This window comes from Chionomys nivalis, chromosome 12 (assembly GCF_950005125.1).
Source record: "Chionomys nivalis chromosome 12, mChiNiv1.1, whole genome shotgun sequence".
In the NCBI taxonomy this organism is placed as follows: Eukaryota; Metazoa; Chordata; class Mammalia; order Rodentia; family Cricetidae; genus Chionomys; species Chionomys nivalis.
This window is the reverse complement of record NC_080097.1, coordinates 52218464-52246332: the sequence shown is the minus strand read 5'-3', so window position 1 is coordinate 52246332 and position 27869 is coordinate 52218464. Positions and strand designations below refer to the sequence as shown.

The following is a 27869-nucleotide window of genomic DNA, read 5'->3' as shown; positions in this document are numbered from 1 at the left end:
CTAAGACTCTGATCATTATTCCAAGTAAGAGCAGTGAGAGTGGGCTCCTTTGTCTCCTGATTATAGTTCCAGTGCTTTTTAGTTTTCTTGTTTAAGTATGTTTGTGACTGATTGAGGTATGTTACTTCTGTTGATTGGGATTCCCCTCTGTATGCTGTGAATATGTTTTATTACCATTGGCTAATAAAGAAGCTGCTTTGGCCTATGGCAGGGCAGAGTAAAGCAAAGCCAGGCAGGAAATCTAAACAGATATGTAGAGAGAGTAGGCAGAGTCAAGGAGACACCATGTAGCTGCCGAAGGAGACAGATGCCAGAACTTTCGGTAGGCCACAGCCTCATGGTGATACTTACGTAGATTAATAAAAATGGGTTAATTTAAGATGTAAGAGCTAGATAAAAATATGCCCAAGCCAACAGTCAAACAGTGTCATTAGTATTGTTTCTGTGTGATTATTTGGGTCTGGGTGGCTGGGAAAGAAAGAGCAGTCTCCATCTACATTCTGTTCCTAGGATCCCTGGGGCTTTTATCATGAAGGAATGTAAAATTTTGTCAACGGTCTTTTTTGCAAATCTATTTGAAATGATTATGTGATTTCTGTCTTTACATGTGATTTGCACATGTTGATCAGCCTTCCATCCATGAATGAAACAAACTTGGCCATGGTATATTACTTTTTTAATATACTCTTAAATTCAATTTTCAGGTATCTTACTGGGAATTTTTATGTCTATGCTCCTTGGTAGAATTGATTTATGCATTTCTCTTTTAGTCTCCATTTCACTAATTTCTTATCTTCATATTTGCTGTTACCCACTGCATTTGAGTTTTCGTCTTCCTTTTCTAAGACCTTGATGTACATGATTAGGTTATTAGAAATCCTTCTGTCTGTTGTTTGTTTTTTAAGAAAGTGCTCACAGGTATGAACTTCCCTTTTAGAAATGACTTAGTTGTATCTTAAAGGTTCTGGTAAGTTATGCTTTCATTTTCATCTGACTGTAGGAGCTGTAATTTCTATAGTAACAGTGATCATTCAAGAGTCTACTGTTCGGACGGACCCCTTGGGTACTTATGCGGTTTTCGTTTTTTATTATTGAGCTCTGGTTTTATTTTACAGTGCTCAGAAAAGATACATGAAATTATCTTGGTTCTTTTGTGTCGATGAGACTGTCTTTCTGACCTAAATTGTGGATTGTTTTAGAGGGAGTTGGATGGGTTGCTGAGATTGCCTTTCCATCTGTGGGTGGACTATTGGGTAGTCCGTGGGCTCCATTCGACTCCATTATTTCTACTCTGACTTTTCAGTCACAAGTCCTCTGTGAAGATGAGGGTGTGCATCGAAGTCACCTCCAGTTGTAGTATCAGTGTCCCTCTGGCATTTTATGTCTAATAGTGTTTGTTTTATGAAATAAGGAGCCCCAACATTCGGTGAATGGATATTTACAGTTGTTAGGAGCTTCTTGATGAATTATCCCACTAATTAATTTGTAGTGAGCTTCTTTACTAAAATTTTATCTTGAAGTCTACTTTGTTCGATATAAGAATGGCTATCTATGCCAGCTAGCTTGTGCCTTCTGTTTGCTTGATAGTGACTTCTGGCTCTTAGTCTGCAGGTGCTTTGCTTGTGAGGTATAGTTCTTGAAGACAAAGATCCCACTAGAATCTTGATCTTTTGTTCCAGTCAGCTAGTCTGTATCTTTATTGATAAGTAGAGGCCACTTACATTTAAGGCTATTATGGGAGATTTCTACTAATCTCTGATTTTGTTGTTTTTTTTCTGTTTTAATTGTCTGTTGCTTTTTTTTCTACTAGTTTGCTGATGACTGTGTTGGACGTGATGAGTTTTTTCTACTTCTCCTTTCGTTTTTCCTTCTTGTGAAATTTTTTTCCATGTTCTTGTAACCAAAACTTTTTCCTTCCTCTTTATATTGAAATGAATATTCATTTAAATATTTTGCAGTGCTGGTTTGTTTGTTTATCATTAACTGCCTTAGTTTTAGCTTGATTTGAAATGTCCTTTCTCTGTTTTCAGGTTAACTTTTTGGAGCCGCTGTTTGGGGTGGCGGCAGCTTGCTCAGAGCTTGCAGTATGTCTCTTCATGTCTTCCTGGCCTTTGGGGGTGCTGCTTCAAATGCTGCTGGAGTCAGCACCTTTCCATGGCAGCCTTAAATGCTGTTCTTTTTTATTTCTGACACCTTGACGTGGAGAAGTTCTTCCTTGTCTATGTCTATTTAGGTTCTGAAGGCCTCTCGTGGTTGAACTTTTTGCTACAATTTTATTGACTAAATATTCTGTGCTTTTAGCATTTATCTCGGCACCTTCTCCATCCTGTGCATTCTTAGGTTTGGTCTCTCGGTCAGCTGCAGAACTTCTTGGGTGTTCTGGTCATGCTTCCTGTTTGTCCTCCCACGCACACTTCGTTTTTTCTCAGTCTAGTGTTTCTTTGACCTGCTCCTTCCGTCCCGATCGTCTTTCTTCTGTTTAGTCAAGTCTATTGGCAATGCTTTTCACTATTGTTTATTTCATTCATTTCTTTTTTATTTCTGAGGTTTTAATTATTTGATTTTTTTCCCTTCAAAATCGGTTTCCTTGTTGAAGTTTTTTTTCCTTGTTTCCAGTATTTTCATTCATATTGCTGAGTTTCTCATGAATTTGGCTTTCTTTCCCTTCTCTATGGCTGACTTGAATGGAATTCATATTTGCTTGTGTCCCTTTTCAGGTCACTGGTGATTTTTACATTTCAACTTTTGAATCTTCACCCAGCATTTAACCTTGTCTTGTTTTTGAATGGAGTCTCTGAGGAGTTTGGCTCTTCTGAAGCAGTTATGTTGCCTTGCTTCTCCCATGTTTCCTGTGTTCCTGTGTTGTGCTTTGTGCATCTCTTGGTTTGCCTGCCTTCTAATTTTATTTGGGGATCCTCTTACTGTCCAATCAAGATGGCTGAATCCTCAGGACCACTCAGACAGGAGAGAACAACCACAGCATTGGTATCTGCGTGGCCAAAGGACTTGTCTTCCTGCTTTCAAGACCTCCGAGATCTTAATCTCCCTGCTGGAGGGTGACACTTGAGTTTGAGGTTGTACAGCAGAGGACAGATGGTGGCTCCGGAGGCTGATCCACTGGCCCTTGACCTTAGGATGAAGGGCTGTCAAACTCGGTGTCACCCTCAGTTATGATGTCTTAGTTGCTTTTCTGTCCCTGTGATAAAATATGCTGGCAGAAGCACTTAAGAGTGATAGGGCTGTTCCGGCCTGCAGTCCCTGAGGGCTGTGGACCATCATGGCAGGGAGATACGGCAGCAGAAGCTGAATGAGGATATAGAGCCTCAAGGCCCCTAGTGACCCACTTCCCCAGCAAGGTCCCACCTCCTAAGAGCTTCAGAGTCTTCCCAGGCAATGCCACCGGCTGGAAGCCAAATGCTCAAACACGTGAGGGCACGAGGGACTTTTCACATTGGAAACATTGTATCGCCTGCCATTTCCCATCTCTGTCTTTGTGAATCCCTGGTGCTTTCTCTTCTTCATTAGGAATAGAGTCAGTTCTTTCTTACTCTCCTTCTTCTCTTTAACCGAGTCACAGGAGAGTTGGCTTTTCTTATGGGGGTGGAAAGTGAAGAAAAGCCTCCATGTTTGTGTGAGTTGTGGGTTCCTACTGTAGTTTTCACTTTAGTGAGTCAGAGGAGCAGTTCTTGTGTCTGTGTGGTCCATCAGAGTCTGGGATGCAGATGGTAAACTGTGGATGAGCCACACTCTGATTGCTAAACTGCCCCCTTCTGCCTCTGCTTCCTTAGATGATATGTTTCTCTGCAGAAAGGATTTTAGCTTTCTTCAGTAAATATCATAATAATTACTTTAAAGACTTAGAAAAGTACTTCAACTACGTTAATCATTTTTCCCCCAAGAATATAAGTGTCGTAGGATAGATCTAATTAGTCCCTAGAGAAAGCCTTAAATAATACAGGGACTACACACTGTGCCCACGCTCTCCTATTCTTCCAGGTTGGAAAGATAAGAACCTGAAGTTTATCCTCACACTGATTTTCCAGGGTGTCGGCTAGCTCTAACACGGGGTAGCACTGTGGGTTAGTATTTATCTCAGCACTTTAATCTTTTGGGCTCATTGTCAGTTATTATGTGTACTTGAAAGTTAAGAGAGCACTTGAACACACTTGCTGGAAACAAAGGAAGAGAAGTATTCCCTTTGGGGTTTAAATAGATTTGAAAGATCAGTGCCAATACTGTCATTCCCTCTAATCCTGTTTTTTCATGTGCAAACCCTTATTTGACAGTTCTTCTTAAAATTAAATGGAATGTCTTCAGCCATGTTATCTTGTCAACTAAAATATTCAAAAGGTACTTTTACACTATAATGAGATCTGCCATTCTTTTTTTCCCTATTTGATGTTATTTTTGAATTCCTTGACCCTGAAGTATACTTATCGCAGTCACTTATTAAGCAGTGTACCAACATATATTTTGTTTTGTTTTATAAAGCCACTGCCGAAAGCTATGGTGTCTCGCCTCTGCGAATCTAAGAAGGTTTGTGCGGCTGCAGAAATGCAACTTCAGGTATGTGTGCATGCTTCATGCTAATATTTCCCAGTTATTATCCCATATATGTACACAACTTTAAATTCCTGCCAGTGCTTTACATTTATTACAATAATTATGCTTCTGAACACCTTTCATCTCAGTTCAAAGAACTTGGCCAGAATTGACTCATGAAATTCTCACACTATCCTTATGAGGTACATGTGAAATATGAAATATGGTCATTTCCCATTTTTATCAAGGAAATCATTAAAACCTCAAAGGGCTACAGAACCAACCATATATATATATTGTTACTCACTTTTTGTCTTTCAAAACAAATTGTGGTCCTCCATGTGAAGCTTAAACAGTAATTACCATTAGATTTAGGATAACATTTATAGACAATTTCTGGGTTACCAGATGAAGACAGAACAGTTTTATGAGCCATCTGGATGCCAGGTCTGTTAGCAGATGTTCAGCTGTTTGTAGTTCCTGAGATTGCTTGTGGCGGTGTTCTGTCCTTATATGCTGATAGTTGTGCGCCTGCATGCTCGCCTTTCATCTCGGCAGTGCTCTGTCGTGGCCCAGGCAGCTCTTTCAGGCAGACGCTATTCTGTAGTTGCTTTCAGTTTTTAAAGAATTCCCTACCAGTACCCCGAAAAAACAAGTCCAGTCCCTAGAAAGCAGTAAATGAGCTCTGTTGTTGTCTCTCGGTGTGTTTCCAGCTAGGAGGGCAGTGTAGTGCTGGAGCATGCACAGGCCCTGGCTTGAGTCCCTGATTCTTCAGTGAGGAGGACAGCTGTATGGACATAACCGTGAATCTTCAGTATTCAGTGGCCATGAATGTGAATACAATTAAAAATGATTTTTTAAATGGTATTACCTGGGGGAAGGTCCTTTTATAACTCTGTTTTGATTTTGAGACATGACCTTGAATGTGACCCTCAACAAGTATGTGCACCCCTGGCACTGCGCCTTTTGATTTGCCTCTACATGTCTCTTAGAGCTTTGTTTTTGAACACCCGTCCATCCCAACGATTTTATTTTAAATTAGAAACTAATAAACCTGAGAGGCGGAGCCATTCCTGACAATGCAGGTGCTCTATCCCGCTCCTAACTGGTGCTGTGCAGACCAGGAGGTAGAAAGAAAGGGAACCGTTGTGTGTTCTGAGGCAGTGTAGACAGTATTTTAGAATATGTGAAACTCCTTTCACCATGCATGATGGAGGAAGGTCATTGGCTAATAAAGAAACTGCCTTGGCCCATTTGCTTGGCCAGCCTTTAGGTGGGTGGAGTAAACAGAACAGAATGCTGGGAGGAAGAGGAAGTGAGCTCAGATGCAGGGCAGCTCCTCTCAGAGCCAGATGTGATGAAGCAACCGCTAGGTCAGACATGCTGAATCTTTCCTGGTAAGACTGGTGCTACACAGATTATTAGAGATGGGTTGATCGGGATTTGAGAATTAGCCAGTAAGGGCTAGAGCTAATAGACCAAGCAGTGTTTATATGAATACAGTTTGTGTGTTGTTATTTCGGGGCATAAGCTAGCCAGGCGGCCGGGAGCCGGGGCGGCAGGAACGCAGCCCGCAACTCCCCACTACACATGCACTGTTTAACAAATAGGCTGAGTACTTTTGCGTGGTGTAAGGATGGGGTTCCAGGAGTGCAGCTGCTGGATGAGCAGTGCATTAGTCCAGGAGTGCAGCTGCTGCATGAGCAGTGCATTAGTTCAGGAGTGCAGCTGCTGCATGAGCAGTGCATTAGTTCAGGAGTGCAGCTGCTGGATAACCAGTGTGTTAGTTCCAGGAGTGCAGCTGCTGGATGACCAGTGCATTAGTGCAGGAGTGCAGCTGCTGGATAAACAGTGCATTTGTTGCCTTTTGATTGCCGTGATAAAACACCATGATCAAAGACACTTTAAGGAAGAGATTTTATTTTGGCTTACAGTTGCAGAGAGGTAAGCATAGAGGCACGTTTCTCAGAAAATTAGGAAACAACCTACCTCAAGACCCAGCGATACCACTTTTGGGTATATACCCAAAGGATGCATAATTGTTCCCCAAGGACATGTGCTCAGCTATGTTCATAGCAGCATGGTTTGTCATAGCCAGAACCTGGAAACAACCTAAAGGCCCCTCAACCGAAGAATGGATAAAGAAAATGTGGTACATTTACATAATGGAGTACTACACAGCAGAGAAAAATAATGACATCTTGAAATTTGCAGGCAAATGGATGGAGCTAAGAAACAGCATATTGAGTGAGATAACCCAGACCCAGAAAGATAAATATAATATGTACTCACTCATAAGTGGTTTTAAGATATAAAGCAGAGAAAACCAGCCTACAAATCATAACCCTGGAGAACCTAGACAACACTGAAGACCCTAAGAGAGACATACATGGATCTAATCTACATGGGAAGTAGAAAAAGACAAGATCTCCTGAGTAAATTGGGAGCATGGGGGCCATGGCAGAGGAGAGAAAAATATATAGCTCAATAAAAACAATAAAAGAATGAAAAGCAGAGGCACATCCGCGAAGAGCAGGCATGGTGGCCGGAGAAGGAAGCTGAGAGATTACATCTTGAACTGCAAGCACGAAGCAGAAAGAATGAACTAGAAATGATATGCAGTCTTTTAAATTCTCAAAGCCCACCTCCAATGACACACTTCTTCCAACAAGGCCACACCTGAATCTCCCAAAACAGTGCCACCAAACTGGGGACCAAGTGTTTTTAAAAGTCCACATTTGCATCGTTTTTAAAAGGCATAATTGAAGAAACAAAGCTCCTGAGTTCTAGCTGTTTGTAGCATGGACAAAAAGTGTGCTGCTCAGGGTAAAACTAAGTTTCTGTTCATAATCATTTGCCGCATCAGGTGGAACTTCTTTGGTTATTGTTACCCATTGTTACTCATGACAGAACTGAGAGAGCTGTGTTTAGCTGTGTGTTTAGATTACCAGCTAGGGAACATAATGTTTATATTCAGAAATGTCTCTATTTTTCCAGGGAAGGCTTAACTTAGCTTTATAATTCACAAGCATAATTCTATATGTAGGTGAAGCCAGCGGCCAGAGGTCGTTTACATGTTGTCTTTTATCCAAACTAATCCTTACCTCTTTCAAGTCAGCAGCTGCACATTCCCGGCAAATTCCGTTTCTCGGCCAGAAAGATGCACCTCAGCTGTAACTGCATGTCAAACTCTTCTCTTTAAGTAAAGCACTTCACTTTGTTAGGAGGCGAATTCACACCATTAGGACTCAGGCGAGCAGGTCAGATGTCCTGGTGAAAGCCTACTTTTCTCTCCTTAGACTTAGTTCTCAGCGCTCTCTAAACTGCAGGTTTGGTGCTCACATTTCCCTGATGCTGCTTTCTTCTGTTTTGTTTCCCAGCTGCTCTCCTGCTCTGGGGAGGGGACGGTCCTCCTGCCCCTCCCCCCACTGCAGCTGCTTCCTTTGTTCTCGCAAAGATATGAGGTCTGCTGTGACCCTTGCTCCGAACCCTACAACAGCTGCATCAGGCTTTATCACTTCTGCACTCAGGGCGTGTACATACTTTTCACATCTTCTTCTAGCCAACTGTACCCACACAGTGACCTTTCACCTCTAGATACAACACAGGGTTCTGGCCACTTCACACCTCTCATTTATGCTCTACCAGGATCCAGGAAGAAACCAAACAGGATTTATTAGATTCAGGGGGCTACAACCTATAATTCTGATTTTTTTTTTACATATTTTTAACTGCATAATTTCAATTTTGTGACCACAAATTTAATGATGGATAAGATTCAAAACTGAACAACAACTCATATTATAAAAAGCTTCAGAGGACCCTTTAAGCTTTTGACTGGTCATATATGTGGTACAGAGTATGTCTCAGATAACACATGTTTATATTTGTGAGTCTTCTCAGCTGTGGTTCATAATTGTCATTCTGGTGCTCTTACAACATCTTTGACTGGCCACATCTTAAATACAGGATGGACTACCAAAGCTAAACAGAGGTTTCTGTCTGCCTAGGTCTTTTATGCCGCCCTGGATCAAATCTACCATGGCCAGCATCCCCTGAGGAAGTCGACCACAGACATCCTCATGGAAACGCAAGAGCACTTCTATGGCTTGCCCTATGTTCCTGACACTGTGAGTCTGCGTTTTAATTCAGTTCGTTCTAGACTGGCTCTGCTTATTTCTCTAGATTCCATCATTACCCTTTGGAGGACTTGGGATCCCTACGTGTGTGTTGAGGTTGTGTGTGGCCAGATGTTAGGAACGTCCTGGCTCATCTAATACTCCGTGCATGATTTTCTTTCTTCTCTCAGTGCTTACCAGATTCCTAGGAAAGTGGGTGTTAGTCAATATTCTCTTTACTTTTTATAAAGCCACACATATATATTATAATTTGTATAATATAATGTCTTTATACATATGATGAGACTCTAATATAGTGTTCACTGCAAAGGGAACTAACATTTACTAAGTATCTTACATTGTACTAAGGACTGTATTCTTTTTCGAGACAGGGTTTCTCTGTGGTTTTGGAGCCTGTCCTGGAAGTAGCTCTTGTAGACCAGGCTGGTCTCGAACTCACAGAGATCCGCCTGCCTCTGCCTCCCGAGTGCTGGGATTAAAGGCATGCGCCACCACCGCCCGGCCTGTATTTATTCTTTATATCCTGTCTTATTTAGTGCCCTGTTGGACTGGAAGGTAGGAGTCTCTTTGTTGTTTCCAAGTTCTAGGTGCTTGACTTTACCTCACTGTTTTGGAGAAAGGACTAAACTTCATTCTTAAACCAGCCCGGTCTGTTAAATATTCTCATTGGAGCTTGTATTGAGGTCATCCCTAGGATTAAATAGTGATGTGTTGGGATTGAAAGCCTTTGACCTTTACAGTACTCCATGTCGTTGGTTTCTTATTGTCTCAGAAGCTGAAAGTTCTAAAGGTACAGAATTCCCTCGAGAGTGCCCCTCACCAACTGCAGCACTCAGGACAGTGCGACTTGCGCCTTACCTGGGCAGCACAATAGAGCTGACCCTGTTGACAGGGATGCAGGTGACCTGGCCCAGTGAATGTGCATGGGAGATCTGGCCCCACCCCTTAGCTACCATGCAGTACAATGGGTGAGGGAGAGATGCTGTCCCCCATCCCCTGCTCTTTGCTGCCTGTGGCAGGTGGGAGAGCTGGCCATGAGGTCATGAGAGTGGGAGAGCTGACCCTGCCCTTCCCCGGTTGCAGCACTCAGGAAAGCCGGCCTACACTTTGCCTGGGCAGTGCAGTAGGGTGGGAGAGCAGGAGAGCTGTCCCCGCTCCTCGCTGCCTGCTGCACGGGGTGAGCTGCTGGAGCAGTGCTGGAGAGCTGGCCCAGGTGGTGACGATGAGGGAAAGCTGCCAGGCTGACCAACCCAGCTGCCGCCCAGGCCCAGAATCAGGGCTTTGAGTTAGCCCACCCCAGCACCCACCTCATCTATGAACTGCTGGGGCATGTGAAGGGCGGGGCCTGCAGATCCAGAGCTGTGGGACCTCCATGACACAAGGCAACAATGGGATATCCACGAGGAGTCCCAGTGAGGGCCCAGCATTAATAGTGTGGCAGAAGCCAGAGGCCTTGAACCAGACCAATGACTCATTACAATGAACATTTACAAGTCAAGATGTATGGACTTAAAAAATAAACATACACACAGAATGCTGATCACACTACCCCCACCCTTGTGGTGTATACATATGCATATGTGGTGTCTGTGCTAAGCACGAGTACTGCCACTAGGCTACTGGCAAGTTCAGCTCCATGTAGATACAGCATAACCAGTAAGGAGTGTGTCCTAAATAAACCTAGACTGGGTTAGGAGGGCCGGGCGCTCTCTAAACCGACAGAACTTCACTGTGGCTGGAGGACACGTCTCCGTCTTCATTACCTTTCTATGGCTGTGATAAAACAGCGCCACCTAGGCAGCTTTTGAAAGAAAGCATTTATTTGAGCTGACAGCTCAGAGAATTAGAGTCCATGGTGGCCGAGTGAGGGAGCCACTGAGGTCTCACACCCACAGCCACAAGGCGGAGAGGGGAGCACACTGGAACTGCACGAGTCTTTTTAAGATCCGAAAGCCCACTCCTAGTAACACTTTCTCCAAAAAGCACACACCTCCTGAGAACCAAGTATTCAAATATGTGAGCGTGTGGAGGCCATTCTTATTCAAACCATCCTGTTCCGTTCCATAGACTTACAGTCATAATGCAAAATGCATTTAGTCCAACTTTAAAATCTCCCTTAGCCTTCCATAGTCTCAACATTCTCTTCTGAGATTCAAGAAATTTCCTAATTGTAACCCCTGTAAAATGAAAAAGCAAATTGCATATTCCCAACATATAGTGGCACAGAATATAACGCCATGCTAAGGGGAAGAAAGGGCATAGTGAGGAAATACTGGACCAAAGCAAAACTGAAGCCCAGCAGGGCAAACACTGGTCCGTAGCTCCATGTCTGATGTTAAAGGGCTTAGATGGCTCTGCCCTTGCAGCTCTGCACACTTCTCTCTCTCAGGCTGGTCCACTCTTGCACCCAGCTTTTCTTGGCAGTTGCCAATGGCTCCGACACATCTTCACTTTCACAGCTCATGCGGTAGGGTCTCCACGCAGACGGCCCTGCCATGCAGCTGTCCTCACTGCTTCTCCTTAACTGTAGAGGAAGATTCCACAACCCCTTTACTCACATATCTATCACTTTAGTCACATGTGACTAAACCGGGAACCACATGGATGGCACTGCCAAGTCTGACTACCCACTTGGGGTGAGCATTGGCACCCTTGACTCACACATCAGCTTTGATTTGTTGTTGATTTTTAGGAGCAGAAAATTTCTTAGACTTTTTCACCAGTTGGAATTTTATCTGCGTGACTTCTTTCCCTGGGGACACCACTCCCTTTATTCCATTTCCGATCAGGCCTCTCCTTTATCTCCCCCATCTCTTTTAACATAAGCCTTGGCTCCAATATTCAATTTCCTACTGCACGTTTAAAAAAGATTTATTTATTATGTATACAGTGTTCTGCCTGCATGTGTGCCTGCAAGCCAGAAGAGGGCACCAGCTCTTGTTACAGATGGTTGTGAGCCACCATGTGGTTACTGGGAATTGAACTCTACCTCTGGAAGATCAGCCAGTGCTCTTAACCTCTGAGCCATCCCTCCAGCTCCCTACTGTACTTTTAAACTGTATATTTTGTTTATCTCCCCTCACCCCCCACATGTTCTTTTTCACTGTAGACCTATGTAAGAGTAATTACTAACAATCATGTAATGGAGTCAATATTAGGCTTTCTTAAAACCTCCTCCACCAGGGAAATTAGTCCATTGCTTTTAGCCTCAGGAAAATTCTTCAGACAAGGGCAAAAAGCAGCCACATTCTTTCTCCAAATATTGAAGAATGGTTTTTAACCAATGCTAACATTCTCTGAAGCATCTTGAACTGGTCCTCATCTGTCCACACTGCTCTTAGCACTGCAGTCTTCCCAGCTCCTGCTAGAATGGCCCATTAAGCTCTGCTTAAGAGTTTTCAGCTGCTTTCCTAGTCCAAGGTCCAGAGTCTCCCATAGCAAGGTCACTCCCTCTGTCTTAGTTATCTGCACACCATGACCGTAACCGAGGCAAGAGAAAATGTTTGATTGGGTTAGCAGTTCCGGAGGGTTAGATCCATGATGGTGGAATAAAGGAACAACACAGAGCAAAAGGCAAGGGGGCACCCTGGGAATGATGTGAGGCCTTTGAAACCTCACTCCCAGTGACACCCCTCCTTTAACCAGACCACACTTCTAACCTTTCTCAAATAGTCCACCAGCTGGTAATCAAAGGCTCAGATATATTAAGCCTGTGAGGGCCATTCTCATTCAAATCACCACCGCTCATCTGTTTTTCTTTTTTAAGTTTCCTTTTTAAAATAGGTGGCGTGAAAACATGAAGGTTGTGATGTCTAGAAGACACTACTCAGCCCTCTGATGTTGCTGTGCTTGCTATGAATATTCAGATTTCTTGCCAGCGCATGTCTCCTGTGTGTCCTTGTGTATAGTGCAGGGATTCAAATCCCAAACCAATGACTAGGGGACACCCGATGGCAAGGACTGTGATGTCCATGGTATAAAACAGCACCCAGACCACATATAAGAGGTCTGAAAACCAGACTTCTGTCTCACACTGTACATAAAGCATTAAGCAGATTGGGCCCAAATGTGGGAGTATGGGTGCGAGAGGATGACATTCCCACAGCCTTTTATTCTCACGGAACTGAACACCTTAGATACAATCCACAGGCATTAAATGTAAAGCAGAAAACTGACAAATTTAACTGCACTTAAACTGAAAGATAAAAATCATAAGTTTAATATAAAGTAAGCCAGTCTACTCTTACCAGAAATGGAAAACTAAGGTATAGAAGTAGATATTTCCATGCACCCCTTTCCTTTTTTCCCTTTTTATTGTAAAAAGCATAAAATTTGACATGCTAGAAAAGATGCATTTTTAAAACACTTTGAAAGGACACAAGACACAAGCATGTAGTAAACCACATGAAGCGGCCTCCATATTGACCAGAAATGCTGACTAAAACCATATCCTGTTACTGTTTTATTCTGGCTTGGTAAAAAGTATGCCAGCTAAAATACCAAGTTGGAAAGGCCGTGGCATCACAGGACTGTGACACTATGGCCGGACACAAAGTGTTCCCCATTCAGAGAGAGTTAGGCATTATCCACTAACATTGATGTGGGCACTCCTGTGGCCAGCGCTCATCACTTCTGTTCTACGTAGACAACATGCTGTGTTTTCCCTGCTAGGTGTTCTCTCAGTTCCAGGAGCTAAACACAGGATTTAGACCAAGTTGTGAATGTTTTTGATGAGGATTTGAGTGGGGAAGACCCTGTGAAAAGCCCAGGCTATCATCAGCAGGGAAATGAAAAGCACTATACAGAAGGGTACACTAGGGATAGAGCTGCTGAATCCCAGGCAATGAGCTGAAGTCAAAACAAGCGAGTTTCTTAAGAATCAAGCTGAGTAGAACTTCCATACGGAGTTCACAGCCAGGTAAACGTGAGCATCACGGAGGAGCACATGCACAGGAAGGCTGTAAAGGACTGAAGGGAAGTCACACACAATGCAGTAGCTGCCACTCTGGCTAAGGAATGGAACTGTGTACACTGTAGCAGTGTTTACGGATTAAATCGGTGGGTGTGGCAAGTCGGCCATTCCACTTTATTAATCAAAATGTAGTCTTGCTATTCAGAAAAATCTTAAAAATTACTGAAAGGTGATTTTGTTTCTTCTGTATGGGGTGAAAGCAAAGAGTATGTTTTGAGAGACCCATTCTAGGGTGCCCTGTGTCCTGGCAAAACGCTGGTGGTGTGAACCAGGACAGTGGTTGCCATGTACAGGATGGTGCAGAAGCAGAGGTGAGCTCTGAGGCTGGACCACATGTGTAGGTCGGGGCAATAGCCAGGGAGACGGAGCCCGTGGCTGGCAACAGCCGTGTGGGATGAAAGACAGCGTCATAGCAGCTTCACAGTGTTCCCCAGCGGCTCATTTCTAGGAATTATTTGTCTTAAATAGCCAGTCACTCCATGAAATAAAATAGTAAGAAAAAAAATTAAATGATAACCTAGAGAAATGGCTTGCAGAATCCATACAAAATATCTGGATGCTTACAGTGTGATCTCAGCCTTTAGGCAGTGATCACAGAGGTCTCAACCATCTGTGGGGAGATACTCTGCACCGGCTTCACAGCCCAGGTCTCTCCCGTGAGACCCCCCCAGAATCCACAGTACACAGAGCAGGGTCCGCTAGCCAAAGAGGTCTTCACAGATCGGTGTCTGCCTAGCGAGCCTCGGTATGACGTGCTTGGCAAAACTGAACTCAGATCACTGTAACTGTTGGCATGACTGTCTTTGTTCCTTGTGAAGTGCGGTGCCGACTCTGAGTAAGCACCTTATTGTGCCAGCGTTTCATTAATATTTATACGAGTGCTAAACCTCCGTGTAAAACACAGAAAGTTAATTTGCACTTGACTTGTTTTTCCATGTAGCAGTTTGATGCTGGGAATCCAAAAGTCTTGCTCAACAGGTTAGAGGGCGATTTTAAACCATATCCCACAGGCTGATTTTCTGTTGTATTCTGTCTCTTAATGGGTGGTGTTTGTTGCTTTTTTAGAAAAGATATTTTCATTTTGAAATTATATGGTATGTGTGGCAATGTGAGTGTAGACACCCTCAGAGTCTGGAAGAAAGTTTCAGACCCTCTGGAGCTGGAGTAAGGAGTATGTGTTAGCACCCTTCCTTATGTGCAGTGCACACTCCTAACCCTGAACCATGTCTCCAGTCTTGTTGCTTATTTGAGTCCCTGAGTCCTCCTAAGGGTCTTCTGTTTCTAAGTGATTGTACCTTTCTTCCATTTTAACCCAGATTGTATACAGTGTTACATTTTTGTTCTAGGGTTCTAGATTTGTATCTTTGTTGTTGTGTTTTGAGACAAGGTCTCTGTATAGCCCAGGCCGTTCTGAAGCTCATGCATTCCTGTCTCAGCCACTGAGAACTAAGATTACAGGCGTGTGCCGGCTACCACACTGACTGGGTTTGTGTCTCTGCGCTCTCACTTGCTCAGAAGTAGAGGAGGGCTAGCAGGTCTAGGAAAGTTCTGGAGAGCTCATGTAACCTGTCCCTCTCAGCTGACCCTAGTGAGTGTTTTCAGGGGTAGACCGTGAACAGATGGCTGCCACATGGGAAAGTACATGGGCATTATGGCTGGAGCTGGTGCTTTAACGCATCTGTTTATCAGTGGGTGGTAAAGTGGTGTTTCCAGAACAGCTCTTCTTGGACCAGCAGTGTTCCTAAAAGAAGAGGTGACTTTTTCTTTTACAAGAGGTTCCTGTAGGCTTCCATATCCTTGTCTAAGCAAGAGTGGCCCAGTCTCTCCCTGCTGTGCCAGGCTAACCCTCCCTGAGTAGAACTGAAATGAAACAGCAGGAAAAAGAAGGCACAGGAGAGCATTCCGAGAGCCCGGCTCAGCTATCACCGTACCTCAGTGCTGGCAGGTGTGGCCTGGGAGGTGGTGACGAATGGGGAGAGTCGAAGTGACACAGCTTGACCACCTTAGCCCTCAATCAGAGAAACGTGGAGTCTACGAGGAATGACTACCTAGTGTAACATAGAAATTTGTTAAGTTTGTGCACATGACTACAGGGAATCCAGGTGTTGGGTCATCATATGTGTATCACAGGACATAGGTCCAAACATGAGCTCTGTGGATTGGGAAATTACCACCTAGGGATCTGCAGTTAGCTGTGGGGGCTGTGCTGGGGAGCTGAGGGTAAAAGACAAGTTGATGATACTGCTGATGGGCAGGAGTGTCTATCAGAGGGACACTAGCTCAGCCAGCATGATCGCACATCTCCTTCTCATGGGGACAGCCATTTCTCGGTACCAACGGAGCCCCCAATTTTGAACATACTATTTTCCTGTATACTTCTACTCCCACAATCCCAACAGTATAATGTTCTGCTCTTTATTATGTTAGGGTTACATTGGCTGGATGGTGTGGCTTGAAAATTGTTTATAGAGTGCTTGCTTTGAAATGTGGTCTCTGATTCTCAAGGAGAACATAATAAATGAAGGCTCACCATACAATTTTTGTGTGATCTGAAGGCTTCCCACGTTGGAACTGCTTGATTTGGGAAGCAGATTCCTAAACTGACATTTCTGTGGCCATGATTGTATGTTCAAGGGAAAGTAGCTGCTCACTTGCCAGTTGGAAAGTGGTGTGCAGAGGTGCTAAAGGAGATGCATGGCTGCTGCCCCAGACTCTCAACTCCCAACCTTCCTGATTCTGGGGCCAGCAGGGAGAGGGCACGGAGAGGACTTGTGAGACAGCCAGGCTGTGCTGTGTGGCCTGCCTCAGCTTTTTCAGAGTGGGGCTTAGCACACATGCACCATCATAACCCACTATGAAATTTTTTTCTGTTTACATGATGGTTTTTTATGAACTTTTTGTTGAGTTATTTGTGTAAAGCATGAGAATAATATAGAAAGAGCTATATGAAAATGGAAATGGATATTTGTTCAGTTAAGCACATTAAATTGTCTTCAAATTTTAGTATAGCTAAAATATGTACAGCTTTTCACAGATAATTTCACAAGTGAATGAATTAATTTATTGGTGCTGGCACTGGAACCCAGGGCATCCACTCTGCCCTGAGCCCCACCCCAGCCTCGATGTCACCATCAGTTCCAATATTAATATGAATTGCCATCACTGCCTATCGGACTTAGCAGCAGGCAGCAATGGCTTCCTTTTTTTTTTTTTTTTTTAGTTTTTATTTTATATTATGGATGAAGCATGACTATAAGGAATAGTTGCCAATTAAATAATTTTTACCATCTATATTAAAGGGTTTTTGAATTTCTTTTTATATTAATGACTTTTAAAATAAGGCCGGTGAAAGAAACCATGACCACACAAGGTCTTCACGGAGATGTGTGAAGCCCACTTCCCTCCTTTGCTGCTTTTGTCTCACACTTGCTAGGAGATTGTTAGAGAAGGACCGAGACACTTTACATGTGTGTAGAATAGATTGCCAGCTGGGCATGGTGGCTCACCCCTGTAATCCTAGCACTTGGATGCAGAGGCAGGAGCATTGTTGTGAGTGTGAGGCCATCTTGGACTCACTGTGACTCTCTTTCTCCTCCTGTGTGTGTGTGTGTGTGTGCGTGCATGCATGTGCGCTCGAATGTGCACTGTGAGAGAAGTGCCCTATGTCTACCTTTTTCTTGGGAGTAGTCAATTAAAATTCTGTGGTGAAACGTTTGCTTGGGAAAGTTCCGTCTCCTCCCACCCCTTTGTTCCAGGCCCCCCGCGAATGGCCAGTCTGAATGAGGTGAAGGGCTTGCTTGGGTAGAACTACCTCTGAATATCTAATCCTGCCAAGCAAGTGAAGTGTTAAAGAACACCGGTGCTCACTTATCTTTGCTTTCTTTATCATCAATACAGAGCCGTCTGGTGCACATCTAGAAACACCTAAGTGGTTAATGGTGTGTTGAATTCCTTCCCTCTTTGGCTACATAAACAACTGAGAACTGTTTGCCTTGCCTGACACGCTAGATTTACTATGGCTTCTAACTAAAACACACACGTGTTGTAAACTGGAACGCTAAGCTCCCGAGTCACTCATTTTCTGAAGCCTTCCATGGCTTCAGCTTGTGGGAGAATTGCAGCTCTAGATGCCACCCGTTTAAAACACGTAATTGTCTGGTTGTTTTTATAATAGTCCTGTGAGCCAAGTCACCAGTGTTCATTTTAGTCTCGGTTTCTGTGAGTAGTGCTGCCCCCCTTTTGGCCTGTAATTTGCTGCAGCTTGGATATAATGAACTGTCCAGTATATTAGAAGCTTTGTGCTTTGAGCGATGCTCATGTATTTCTATTTCTGGCAGCCTTTATTCTGGTGACTCCAAGGTCAACCACGGTATCAGCCACAGGGATGTGCCCAGAACATAGAGCATCCGTTGCTTATGAAATGGGCATGCAGAGGGGCTCCTGCAAATGCCTAAGGATTTCTGGGCCATCCTCAGAGCCTCTAAGCTGCCTGCTTGGCACAGTAAGAAGGGCTCTGACTGAGTGCACTAACTGGGCATTTTAAGGGCATTTTCAGAAGGTAATATGTGCATTTGATTGAGAGTTTCTAAGCTTTGAAAGGCACCCACAGCATCAAGTCTCCCTTGCTTCTGATCCTTAGCTCTTCCCCTTGATTTGTTTCTTTAATTGTAATGCTCCAGTTTTTCACTAACGAGCACATATTCCTCATAAACTCAGAAAGGCAAGAACACCTATACCCTTCCCCATTTGCTCTTTGTTTCCCGTGCCATTAGAGGGCAACAGCTCTTTGAAGTGACGTTTGTCACAAGCGTTCAGCTTGTCTTAGTTCTGGATGTAGCATACACAGCCCCAAAGCTGGGGCCTTGGGATGTGTCCTCGTGTCCTCTTCCTAAAAGAGCCTGGAACTTCTGCTGCTGCAGAAGAGCCCTGTCCTCTATAGCAGTAAGCATGCATTGCCAGCTACCCTGCAGACATGCCCTGGGATGCATTAAAGATAGATATCTGGAAGATTAAGCGTTCATAAATTAACAAATGAGAATGGTTGAAGCCCTGGCCACAGTAGGATGGTACTGGGAGGTGAGGCCTCAAGGGCTTGCTTCTTAGGTCATGAGCTGGAACACTTTGAAGGCGCAGGTGTCTTTGGAATGGTTGAGCTTCCTGTGCTCGTCATCTGCAGTTGCCTTGTGAAGACAATCTTAACCAGGTGCAAGTCCTCATGCACACCGCCAGTAACTGAACTGTGGTCTCCCAGCTTGCAGGGAGAGTGCCTGCGGCTTAGGCTCTCCTGTTTGTGCCAGTTTCTCCAGCAGCCTGGACAGCTGAGACGGAAAGTTCAGATTAGTCTGAGTAGCTTTACACTGTTTCTGTTTTGTATGGAGTGGAATGCTTACCTGCTCATCAAAGATGTGGTCCTCTCTTCCCCACTGTGCTTTCCCAGACCCTGCATTTCTGTGGGATTAGTGCTTTACTTCAGCTCAGATCCTGTCCCAGAACCCCATTCTCTGGCTCCTAACCTTTGTTCAAGGCTTGGACTCATTTTATATTCTAGAAGACCTGCAAGTGACCCTGTGGCACAAATGTCTTTGTGCACATAACTGCTTTAACCTTTGTTATACTCCTAAGAGCAGGAGGGCTGGGTAAAGGTGCACACAGCTTGTGTTCCACATTGCACAGATCTCATGCAGAGTTTTCCCTTGATGGCCCTAGTAACTGACTTTGATTTTTGACAGTACTGTAACTTAACAGCTTTTGGCCTGCTGCCTTCTATTACTATTGAAACTGACATCTCTCCTGACGGTCTTTCCCTGTCTTCATAGAGAAGGTGTTAAGAGTCTTACCAGTTCTTAGTTTCCCATGTTTATGTTGGTCATCTTTTTGCTAGGAATATTAATATCTTGTCCTTAATATTTTTTGTATATATTGACTCAGGTTCTTTCATAATTCTCTTAACATTCAAAAAGCTTTATTTTTGTTGGATTGGCTTGTGTGTCTTGTTAACTCTAGTAAGAGCTATCCGAATTTTTTATAGTTCTGTCACACTTGAAAAATACTTCTTGGCATTGCGCAACCCTGTCTGGAAAACAAAAAACAAAGACTTCCTTTGTAGTTATTATTATTATTATTATTATTATTATTATTGTGTGTGTGTGCGCGCACGTGCACGCAATACATGCATGTGTGTGACTGCATGTGTGCGTGCACACGTGTGTGTGTGTCATGTGTGTGTGCATGCATGTACGGACCACATGAATGCAGTGCTTACAGAGGCCAGAAAGAGGATGATGGATCCCTGGAGCTGGAGTTAAATGCAGTTGTAAGCAGCCTAATGTGGGTGCTGAGAAACTTGGTCCTCTAGAACACAATAAGTACTCTCAACTGCTGAGCCACCTCTCAGCCCAAAGACTTCTTAATGCAAACTATTTGCCTGTAGTTTCCTTCAACATTCTTAAAATTTTATTCATTTCTCTCAAATCTTGATGTGAATAACTTTTGGTCTGAGATTTGGAGCCAGCTCTAGTTTATCTCTCTGGTTTATTAATCACTCATCTTTCCCATATGCAAAGGTCTTCTTTGTTAGAACTTTGTAGATTTTTTTTGGTGTACACTAAGGTTTATTTTGTTTCTGAGCTTGCCAAGTCAGAGGTTCTTGCTTAGGCTGCAGACCCATGTGTGTAAGCTGTGTTAGTTTTCCGTACAGCTGCCTTGTTTACCTGCCTAGTCCTCTCACGCTGCCATGTATTCATCATGTTCTTGGAAGTCTCTCATGTCATCTGTTTGTTTATTTATCTGTTTACTTTCTCCTTCTTTGAACTAGGTCTTGCTGTCCTTCCTAAGGTTTGCATATTCCCATTTGTCCTAGACTGGTGCAAATGACTTGAACTTTCAAAATAAGGCTTACATAATAATGAAAAAAGATGATTATTCTTATTATGTTTAGGTTTTAATGGGATGTTTCTTGTTTGACCTACAAATTGGAAGGCTAGTGGCTATATTTGAGGGAAGAGAAGATTCCAAGTGTAGAGTGGTTTATTCTATTGTCGAAGACAATAATAAAGAAGTGATGTGTGGCCACTGTGTCCTCCAGAGCACCACAGCACATGTAGGGGCTCCTCTGAGCCTGAGTTTAATCAGACCTGGTGTGATGCAGGAGTCACGTGGAGTGTAGAGCACTATCAAGTGAATGGTTGGTGTTGATCATCAGCTTGACAGGGCCTAGGAGATAAAGCTCTTGCATATTCGTGAGGGAATTTCTAGACTGGGTTAATTTAGGAAAAGAGCCACTGTAAGTGTGGGTAGTACCATCCTATGGGCTGAGGTGTCCTGGATTGAATAAAAAGAAGAGCTGACCACCGGAGTTCATCTCTCTCAACTTCCTGACTGTGATGGTGGTCAGCACTTCATGTTCCTGCTGCCATGCCTTCCCCACCGTGCCCAACTGTACCCCAAACTGTGAGTCACAATCAACCTTTCCTTCCTAAAGGTGTTTCCATTGTATTTTTTTTTTTTTTTTTTTTTTTTTTTGCGGCTGATAGAGCAGGAAATCTATGTGATGCTGACATAGCCTAAACAGCACAGATGGATGTTAGGCGGTGTCACTGTTGGCAGTAGAATATTCGAGGTACAGCTTGAGAGGGGAATTTAAATGATAAACATAGTGCATGTAGAAACTAGATTAATCAGTTGCTCACAGAAAGGGTCAGAACAGGGAAAGAAAGCAGGCTGACTCCAGTGGGGATCTCACTGTGTGTTCAGCCTGTTGTCCCCAGGGATTTGATAGTGGTCTCTGCTTTTCAAGAATAGCCACTTGCCAGGCCACCAGAGGTCCCTTTGCAGTGCCCAGCTAGTTGTTTAAGTGGCTCTCTGGCCGGCCTGTGCCCTCTCCACTTGTAGCGTGTGTGGCGGCTAACTAGAGGAGCGCTGGGATGGCGGCTCTCTCGAACACAGCCTTCAGATCCTGACTTAGCACTGATGCAATCTTTCTTTGCACATGTGTATGTTTTCCTGTCCCCGGGAAGCTTTGAAATAGTCTCTGATTTATGGGGAGTGAAAAGTGAACCAAACTTTCTCGGAACATGCAGAAAAACTCAGACACTTAAAAGCCAGAATGAAATAGCATTTGAAATGATTTATACAATCACAGCAGAAACTTTTTCCACTTACCCAAAGTACAGTCTAAATACTTCCACATCACGGAGTCCTTTAAATGGAGGCAAGGTCTGTCTATAAATCAAGCGTAGTTTACATTCTCAGACCCACTTCTAGCTCATTTCCCCCCTTGAAACCTAGAGCATCCTCCAAACAGTCGTGTATCAAGTTAAAGCGAAGGTGAAGCACAGAAAAGATTCTGGAGAGCAAAGAGTGGCTGCAGCTGTAGTTCAGAGGGTCACAGCGCTGACTGACCCAGCTCACGTTCATGGAGGTGTTCAGCCGAGAGCTTTGTCTGCTGTTCTCACAGATCTCAGAGTCCTCATGCTTGATCCACACTATATTTTGTTTTGTTTTGTTTTTCAAGACAGGGTTTCTCTGTGTAGCCCTGGGTGTCCTGGAACTCAGTCTGTAGACCAGACTGGACTTGAACTCAGAGATCACCTGCCTCTGCCTCTCGAGTGCTGGGATTAAAGGCCTGTGCCACCAGGACTGGCGATCCAGACTGTCTTCTAGTAACTTCTCACTTGAAATAAGGTACTAGCACCGTGTTCCTCTCCCTCAGCTTCCCCCATAGTGATACTCCTCACAGCCCTGGTGTGTCATCAGAGGAAGACCAGCCGTGGTGTTGCCAGCTCAGTAGTCTGAATTAGTTCATCATGACAACTTATGAAACGTACTGGTTTAGTTTCGAGGATTGAATAGCTTAGAGTGTCTATTTTTAAAAAGGAATGTGATTTTGTTCTATTTAGATGAGAATCAAATTGTATGTGGCTAGGAGTAGTAGAGTACCATGGAACGTCTGCATCCCATTAGGGTGTTAGGAGGGCATCGGGGCCTGAAGGTGCTGACTGCAGAGAGCCATAGAGGCCCTTTCTGTTTGGGCTGCTTGCTGATGGCTGGAATCGGTATATGCTGTAACATCACTCATTTTTAAGGTTTCTGCTTCCTGTTGATCTTTTTCATTTTCTTTCTTTCTCTTCTTTGGTAGCATTATTATTATGTGGGGTTTTTTTGTTTTTCTTTTTTTTTTTTTTTTTTGTGGTGGTGGACTGTCGTTCGAGACAACATTTTTCTGTAGCTTTGGTGCCTGTCCAGGAACTCTCTCTGTAGACCACACAGAGATCCACCTGTCTCTGCCTCTGGAATGCTGGGATTAAAATTAAAGGTGTGCACCACCACCGCCCGGCATATTATTATACTTATTTAAGCGTTTTGACCAAATGCTGAAACAAAGTGCCACAGATGTGAGCTCACCCTGACTTTGTACTCAGCCCTTTTCTGTCTCTTCCAGAGCTGGGCATGACCCCTCTATTGTTTTCACTAGTCACTCTAGAAAGTGGTCCGCAGTTTGAAAACTTGTGTGTTAACTGTCTTGGTCCATGATTTTCTTTTTCTTTCTTAAGTCATAAAACATTTCTCAGACAGACCAGTTTTAGACCTAAATTATTTAGGAAAACCGAACCACAGCTCATACTTAGTCTCAGCATGCCTATTTCCCTCGTGTGTTTTATGTCTTTTGACAGACATTGCCCAGGACACGTGTGGTGTTGAGAACTCGGCATGGGAGGGGAAGTGTGTGTATTCATGGAGTCAGAATGGCATTTCATCTGAGTGTAATTATTTCTAACTCGGATTTCACCCTGTGCTAACCATGGTGCGTAGGTTATGTCTGCAGAGAGGTGTGTACACAGTTCCGGAGGCCGTGGGGCCCTTAGAAAGTTTGAGCTTGGTAAGCCGGGTCCTGACTGCAGCAGGGATGGCGCTGTGGAGAGATAACTATAGCTCTAACATGGAGGGTAGGCAAGGTGTGTGTGTGCGCGTGTACGTGTGCGTGTGTATGTGTGAGAATAGGTGTGTCAGTTCATGGAAATGAACTTGAGAGACCGCAGAAGTAAACCCATTCATTTTTGGTCAGTTTATTATTAAAGACTCGCAAAACTCCTTGGGAAAATAATTGTCTTTTACAGAATAGTGATGGGTCAACTGGATGCCCACGTGTAAGGGTGAGCTTGAATTGCTGCATATTTTTGCATATAAAGATTTGCTTCAAACAGAGCAGAGAACTCGATTTAGGAGTTAAAACTAAATGCTGCTAGAAGAGAGATATGGGTCTACATAGTCTTCACCTCGGATTAGACAATTGTTTCTAGATTTGACACCAGCAAGCAACCAGAGACCACAGATAACTTGGACTCATTGATACTTTAGGAAATTCTATGCTAAAGGCATTCCCATGAAGGTGAAGTGACAACACACAGTGCATGGAATATGTGTCTGACGAGCGTTTACTGTCTGGAGTGTACAAAGAGCTCTGGTAGCAATTGAAAGGCAAATAACCCACTTTTTAAAATGAGCAAAGGATTTCAGGAGCTGCTTCTCTAAGGAAGATAATAGAATGCCAGTAAATACATAACACTCAAGGTCATTGGTTAAGAAAATTCAAATCAAGAACCCAGCGAAGAGGTACCCTTTCTCTGTGCACTAGTTGGTTTGTAAGTTGATCATCACTGGGATACCTGGCTGGACATAAACAATTCAAAAGAAAGCTTTGCCTTACCTCAGAGTTTCTGTCTATGGGCTGACTCCATTGTTTCTGAACTGTGGTGAGGCTGAACATTATAGTATAGAAACTGTATGGAGCAAGGCAGGCTACCTCATGACAGACAGGGGCTAGAGACAAGGTGCATCTTCACAGGGCATACTGTCGGTGAACTACTCCAACCTGGCCCCACATCCTGTACCTTCTCATCACCTCCCAGTAACGTCATCCTGTTGTAACCCACCAGTGGTTTAATCTGTGGATTAGGTTAGAATCACAGGAGCCAATCACTTCCCTTAATCCATCAGCTGATGTCCAGTATGTGAGGCTAGGGGAGACATTTCATATTCACACCACACAGGATGGAAGTGGGGGCGTGTTGATGTGGATAAGGAGAAATTCGTGCTCTCCTCCCTGCCAGTGGGCGTGCAGAATGTGTAGCAGCTTTGGCAAGCAGCCTGGCAGTTCTTCAAAAAGTAAACATGCCAGATTACCCAGCAATTCCATTCCTAGGTTGAGTGTTTTTGTGTTTTTTTTTCTCAAAAGAATCAAAAATAATATGGACACCCCAAATTTTACATGTCTTCATAGCAACATTATCCCTGAATTCAAAGGTGGAAAGCAGTCCAGATATCCTTAAGTGTGTACATGGGTAAATATGAGTGCTGCATGTATCTACACAACGGAGTATTAGTCTGGCATGAAAATAATGAAGGATTGATGCATATTACATCATGGGAAATCCTTGAAAACACTGTGTTCAATAGGAGAAGGCACTCACAAAGGCTCATGTTGTGATCTCTTGGGAAAAGGTCTGTCTAGACTAAGTTAATTCTTTTGAGTCAGGAAAGGGTTCAGTTGTTTTCAGAGACCAGGGGAGGAAGAATGGAGAGGACTGGCCCCTAGTGGATGTAGGGATCTCAGTGAATGATGATAGATAAGCTTTGTAGTTTGAGAGAGAGGCTGTGTGACTGAGACTAGACTAAGAGTCACGGAGCTGCACACTCTGAAGTGAATTACGGGGATATGACTTTCATCTCAGTTAAAAGTCAATGCTGGTGGACTGGCACAGAGAAACATACAGACAGTGAGAAACCTTGGAACACCCAGTCCTAAACGGGATGTCTCCATCAAATGCCTCCCCCCAGGGTTCATGGTGAAGAGGAGGTGGAAAGAGCCCTATCTGACAACTTGAGATGGAAGACATCGCAGAGATAAGGCCTCTAGACTCAAGAGAACGACACTCGCTCATATGAACAGATTTTGATAGCATGTGCCGGGCCTTCACGGGAGGGCCCAGTGCTGAGAGGGAAAGTGAATACAAGTCCCCATCTCTAACCCAGAAACTTTCTCAGTTGATAACTGCTCACAAATGAAAATTAGTTTTAGTTTTCTCTAGTGAGTTCACATTTAAGGTAAGCTCCATGCCCAGCAGTAGATGGCCGACACAATATGGACTCAGTCGTGGTTCTGAAGGTCTTTTTCCTCTCGCACAGTGCTTTGTCTGTGCGTGGCTTTAACCTCATGGATCTTTTGCCTACATATTATGGTCTCTGATTTTGTTTTATGGGTTTTCTGTGTGTAAGTGTTTCAGTAGCTGTATTTCTTATTGTGCTTTTCTTTGATACTTTTTCTGTTCTTCTATTTATCTTATTATTTTAGATACCTGTTTGTATTTTAATGAGAAAAAAGGGGTGAATTTGGGTGAGTTTGGAAGTGAAGAGGATCTGGGAACAGTTGGAGAAGAGGAAACCATAATCAGAACATTGTATTAAAAAAATCTATTTTCTATAGAAAAAATTGGTCACCAAGCAGGTATGGATCAGATTTGAAACCAGGTGGTCTTCTGTGTTTCTGATGCGGTAATGTGCTACTTTGACTATGCCCTTGGCTAGAAGTACAGAGTTGAGTGCTACATGAATAACTTGATGAAGTAGCCAGGGCCCGAAAGCTAGCTGTGCCACTTATGATCTTGTGCTGTGTTCTTAATCTCCACAACAATCTATTTTTCCTCATTGGCAAAATCAGACAATAAAGCATCAAAAGTGGGGGGGAAAGTCAATGTTGACATAATACTTGGAGCAGAGAAAACTCTCAAGGGTGACACTCGGTGGCCTTAAGTTGTTCCCATGAATGACACCGAATTGCTGCGGACGTCAGAGAGACCTGACTTCTGAGGGGTGCTGGTCTCAGTGTCACATGGGAACCTAAAGCTCTCGACTCATGTCCTGCGCATCTCACTTGCTGACCTTTGGGAGATTACATCAGGGGCTTCTGAATCTAAGCATAGAAGAAACTGCCCAGTTTTCTTAGACGGCTTCCTACGGAGCAGAGCACACAGTGTTTCGCCCTGCTGCTGCTGTTAGGACACTGCTGTCTGTGTGTATTGATCTAATGGTATTGGCCCCTCATCTCACCCCTTAACAACCCCACTAACGAGCTGCCCGGCGTTACTCAGGCGCTGCTTATGTCTCCGCCTCAGCTATAACAGTTTCTGCTCTTGTGGGAAAGGGATTGTACAAGCCATTACTTAAGGAATTTTGGACATTCTTCAGAGGAGACAGTCAGGGAGGATTGATGACACGATGATAGAAAGCAGGCGGCCCTGGTAATTTCAGTGGATCAGTCGCGTGTTTCATTTCTGGCAGTCCTGCCATGCGGGATGCAGGTAGTAACAGGATCTGCAGATGACAGACTGTTGCCGCCCTGGGCGACACTTGAGAATGCGCAGTTAATAAACTTCTGGAATGCCTTCTCGGCATGACAGGTGGAGGCAGTGGCCATGCAGTTCCAGGGCCGAGGATGTTTTTATCGTCCACTGAACTCAGTTTCATCACCAGGACACATGGGTCTCAGAGATCCTGCTCCAGGTTGCAGGCGGCTAGCTCGGTCCTCGTCTGTAGTGTGTCATGGAGCATGAGTGGGAGGCTCTTTCAGCAGGATAAGTAGAAAGCAAGTCTAGAAAGCTGCGGCTTCCCAGCCGGGGAACTATAAGCCACATTTAAAGCTACTAGGTGAAGGTGAGAGGTTAAGTGTGGACAGTGGAGACACTCAGAACTCAAATGAGGCCATGTGACTGTCCTGCATCCTTCAGGACCACAAGTGTACCTCATTCTGGCCATGAGGTTAATACAGTTGATAATGGCATTCTTTTTTTTTTATGTCTATTTTTGAAACAACCTATTTCACATACCAATCCCAGTTCCTTCTCCCTCCTGTCCTCCCACTCCTCCAATCTTCTACTTACCCCACCCCTATCCACTCCTCAGAGAGGGTGAGGCCTCCCATGGGGAGTCAACAAAGCCTGACACAATCACTTGAGGCAGGAGCAAGACCCCTCCTCCTGTATCTAGGTCTTGGCCCCTTTGCTCATAATATCGCTCCTCCCTCTCTGTGACTGGACTCCAGGAGCTTGGTCCAGTGTTTAGCTGTGGATCTCTGCATCTGCTTCCATCAGTTACTGGATGAAGGTTCTGTGATGACAATTAAGATAGTCATCAATCTGATTACAGGGGAAAGGCAGTTCAGG

General features: G+C 44.0%; 1 protein-coding gene across 1 annotated transcript in view; it reads left to right on the top strand.

The window, feature by feature from the left end:
- Mipep (mitochondrial intermediate peptidase) overlaps positions 1–27869 on the top strand; it is a 121711-nt gene that overhangs the window by 58430 nt on the left and 35412 nt on the right. Inside the window, exons 15-16 of the mRNA XM_057786191.1 lie at positions 4492–4566; positions 8553–8672. Of these exons, the coding sequence (XP_057642174.1) occupies positions 4492–4566; positions 8553–8672 (195 nt within the window). The remainder of the gene's footprint in view (positions 1–4491; positions 4567–8552; positions 8673–27869) is intronic.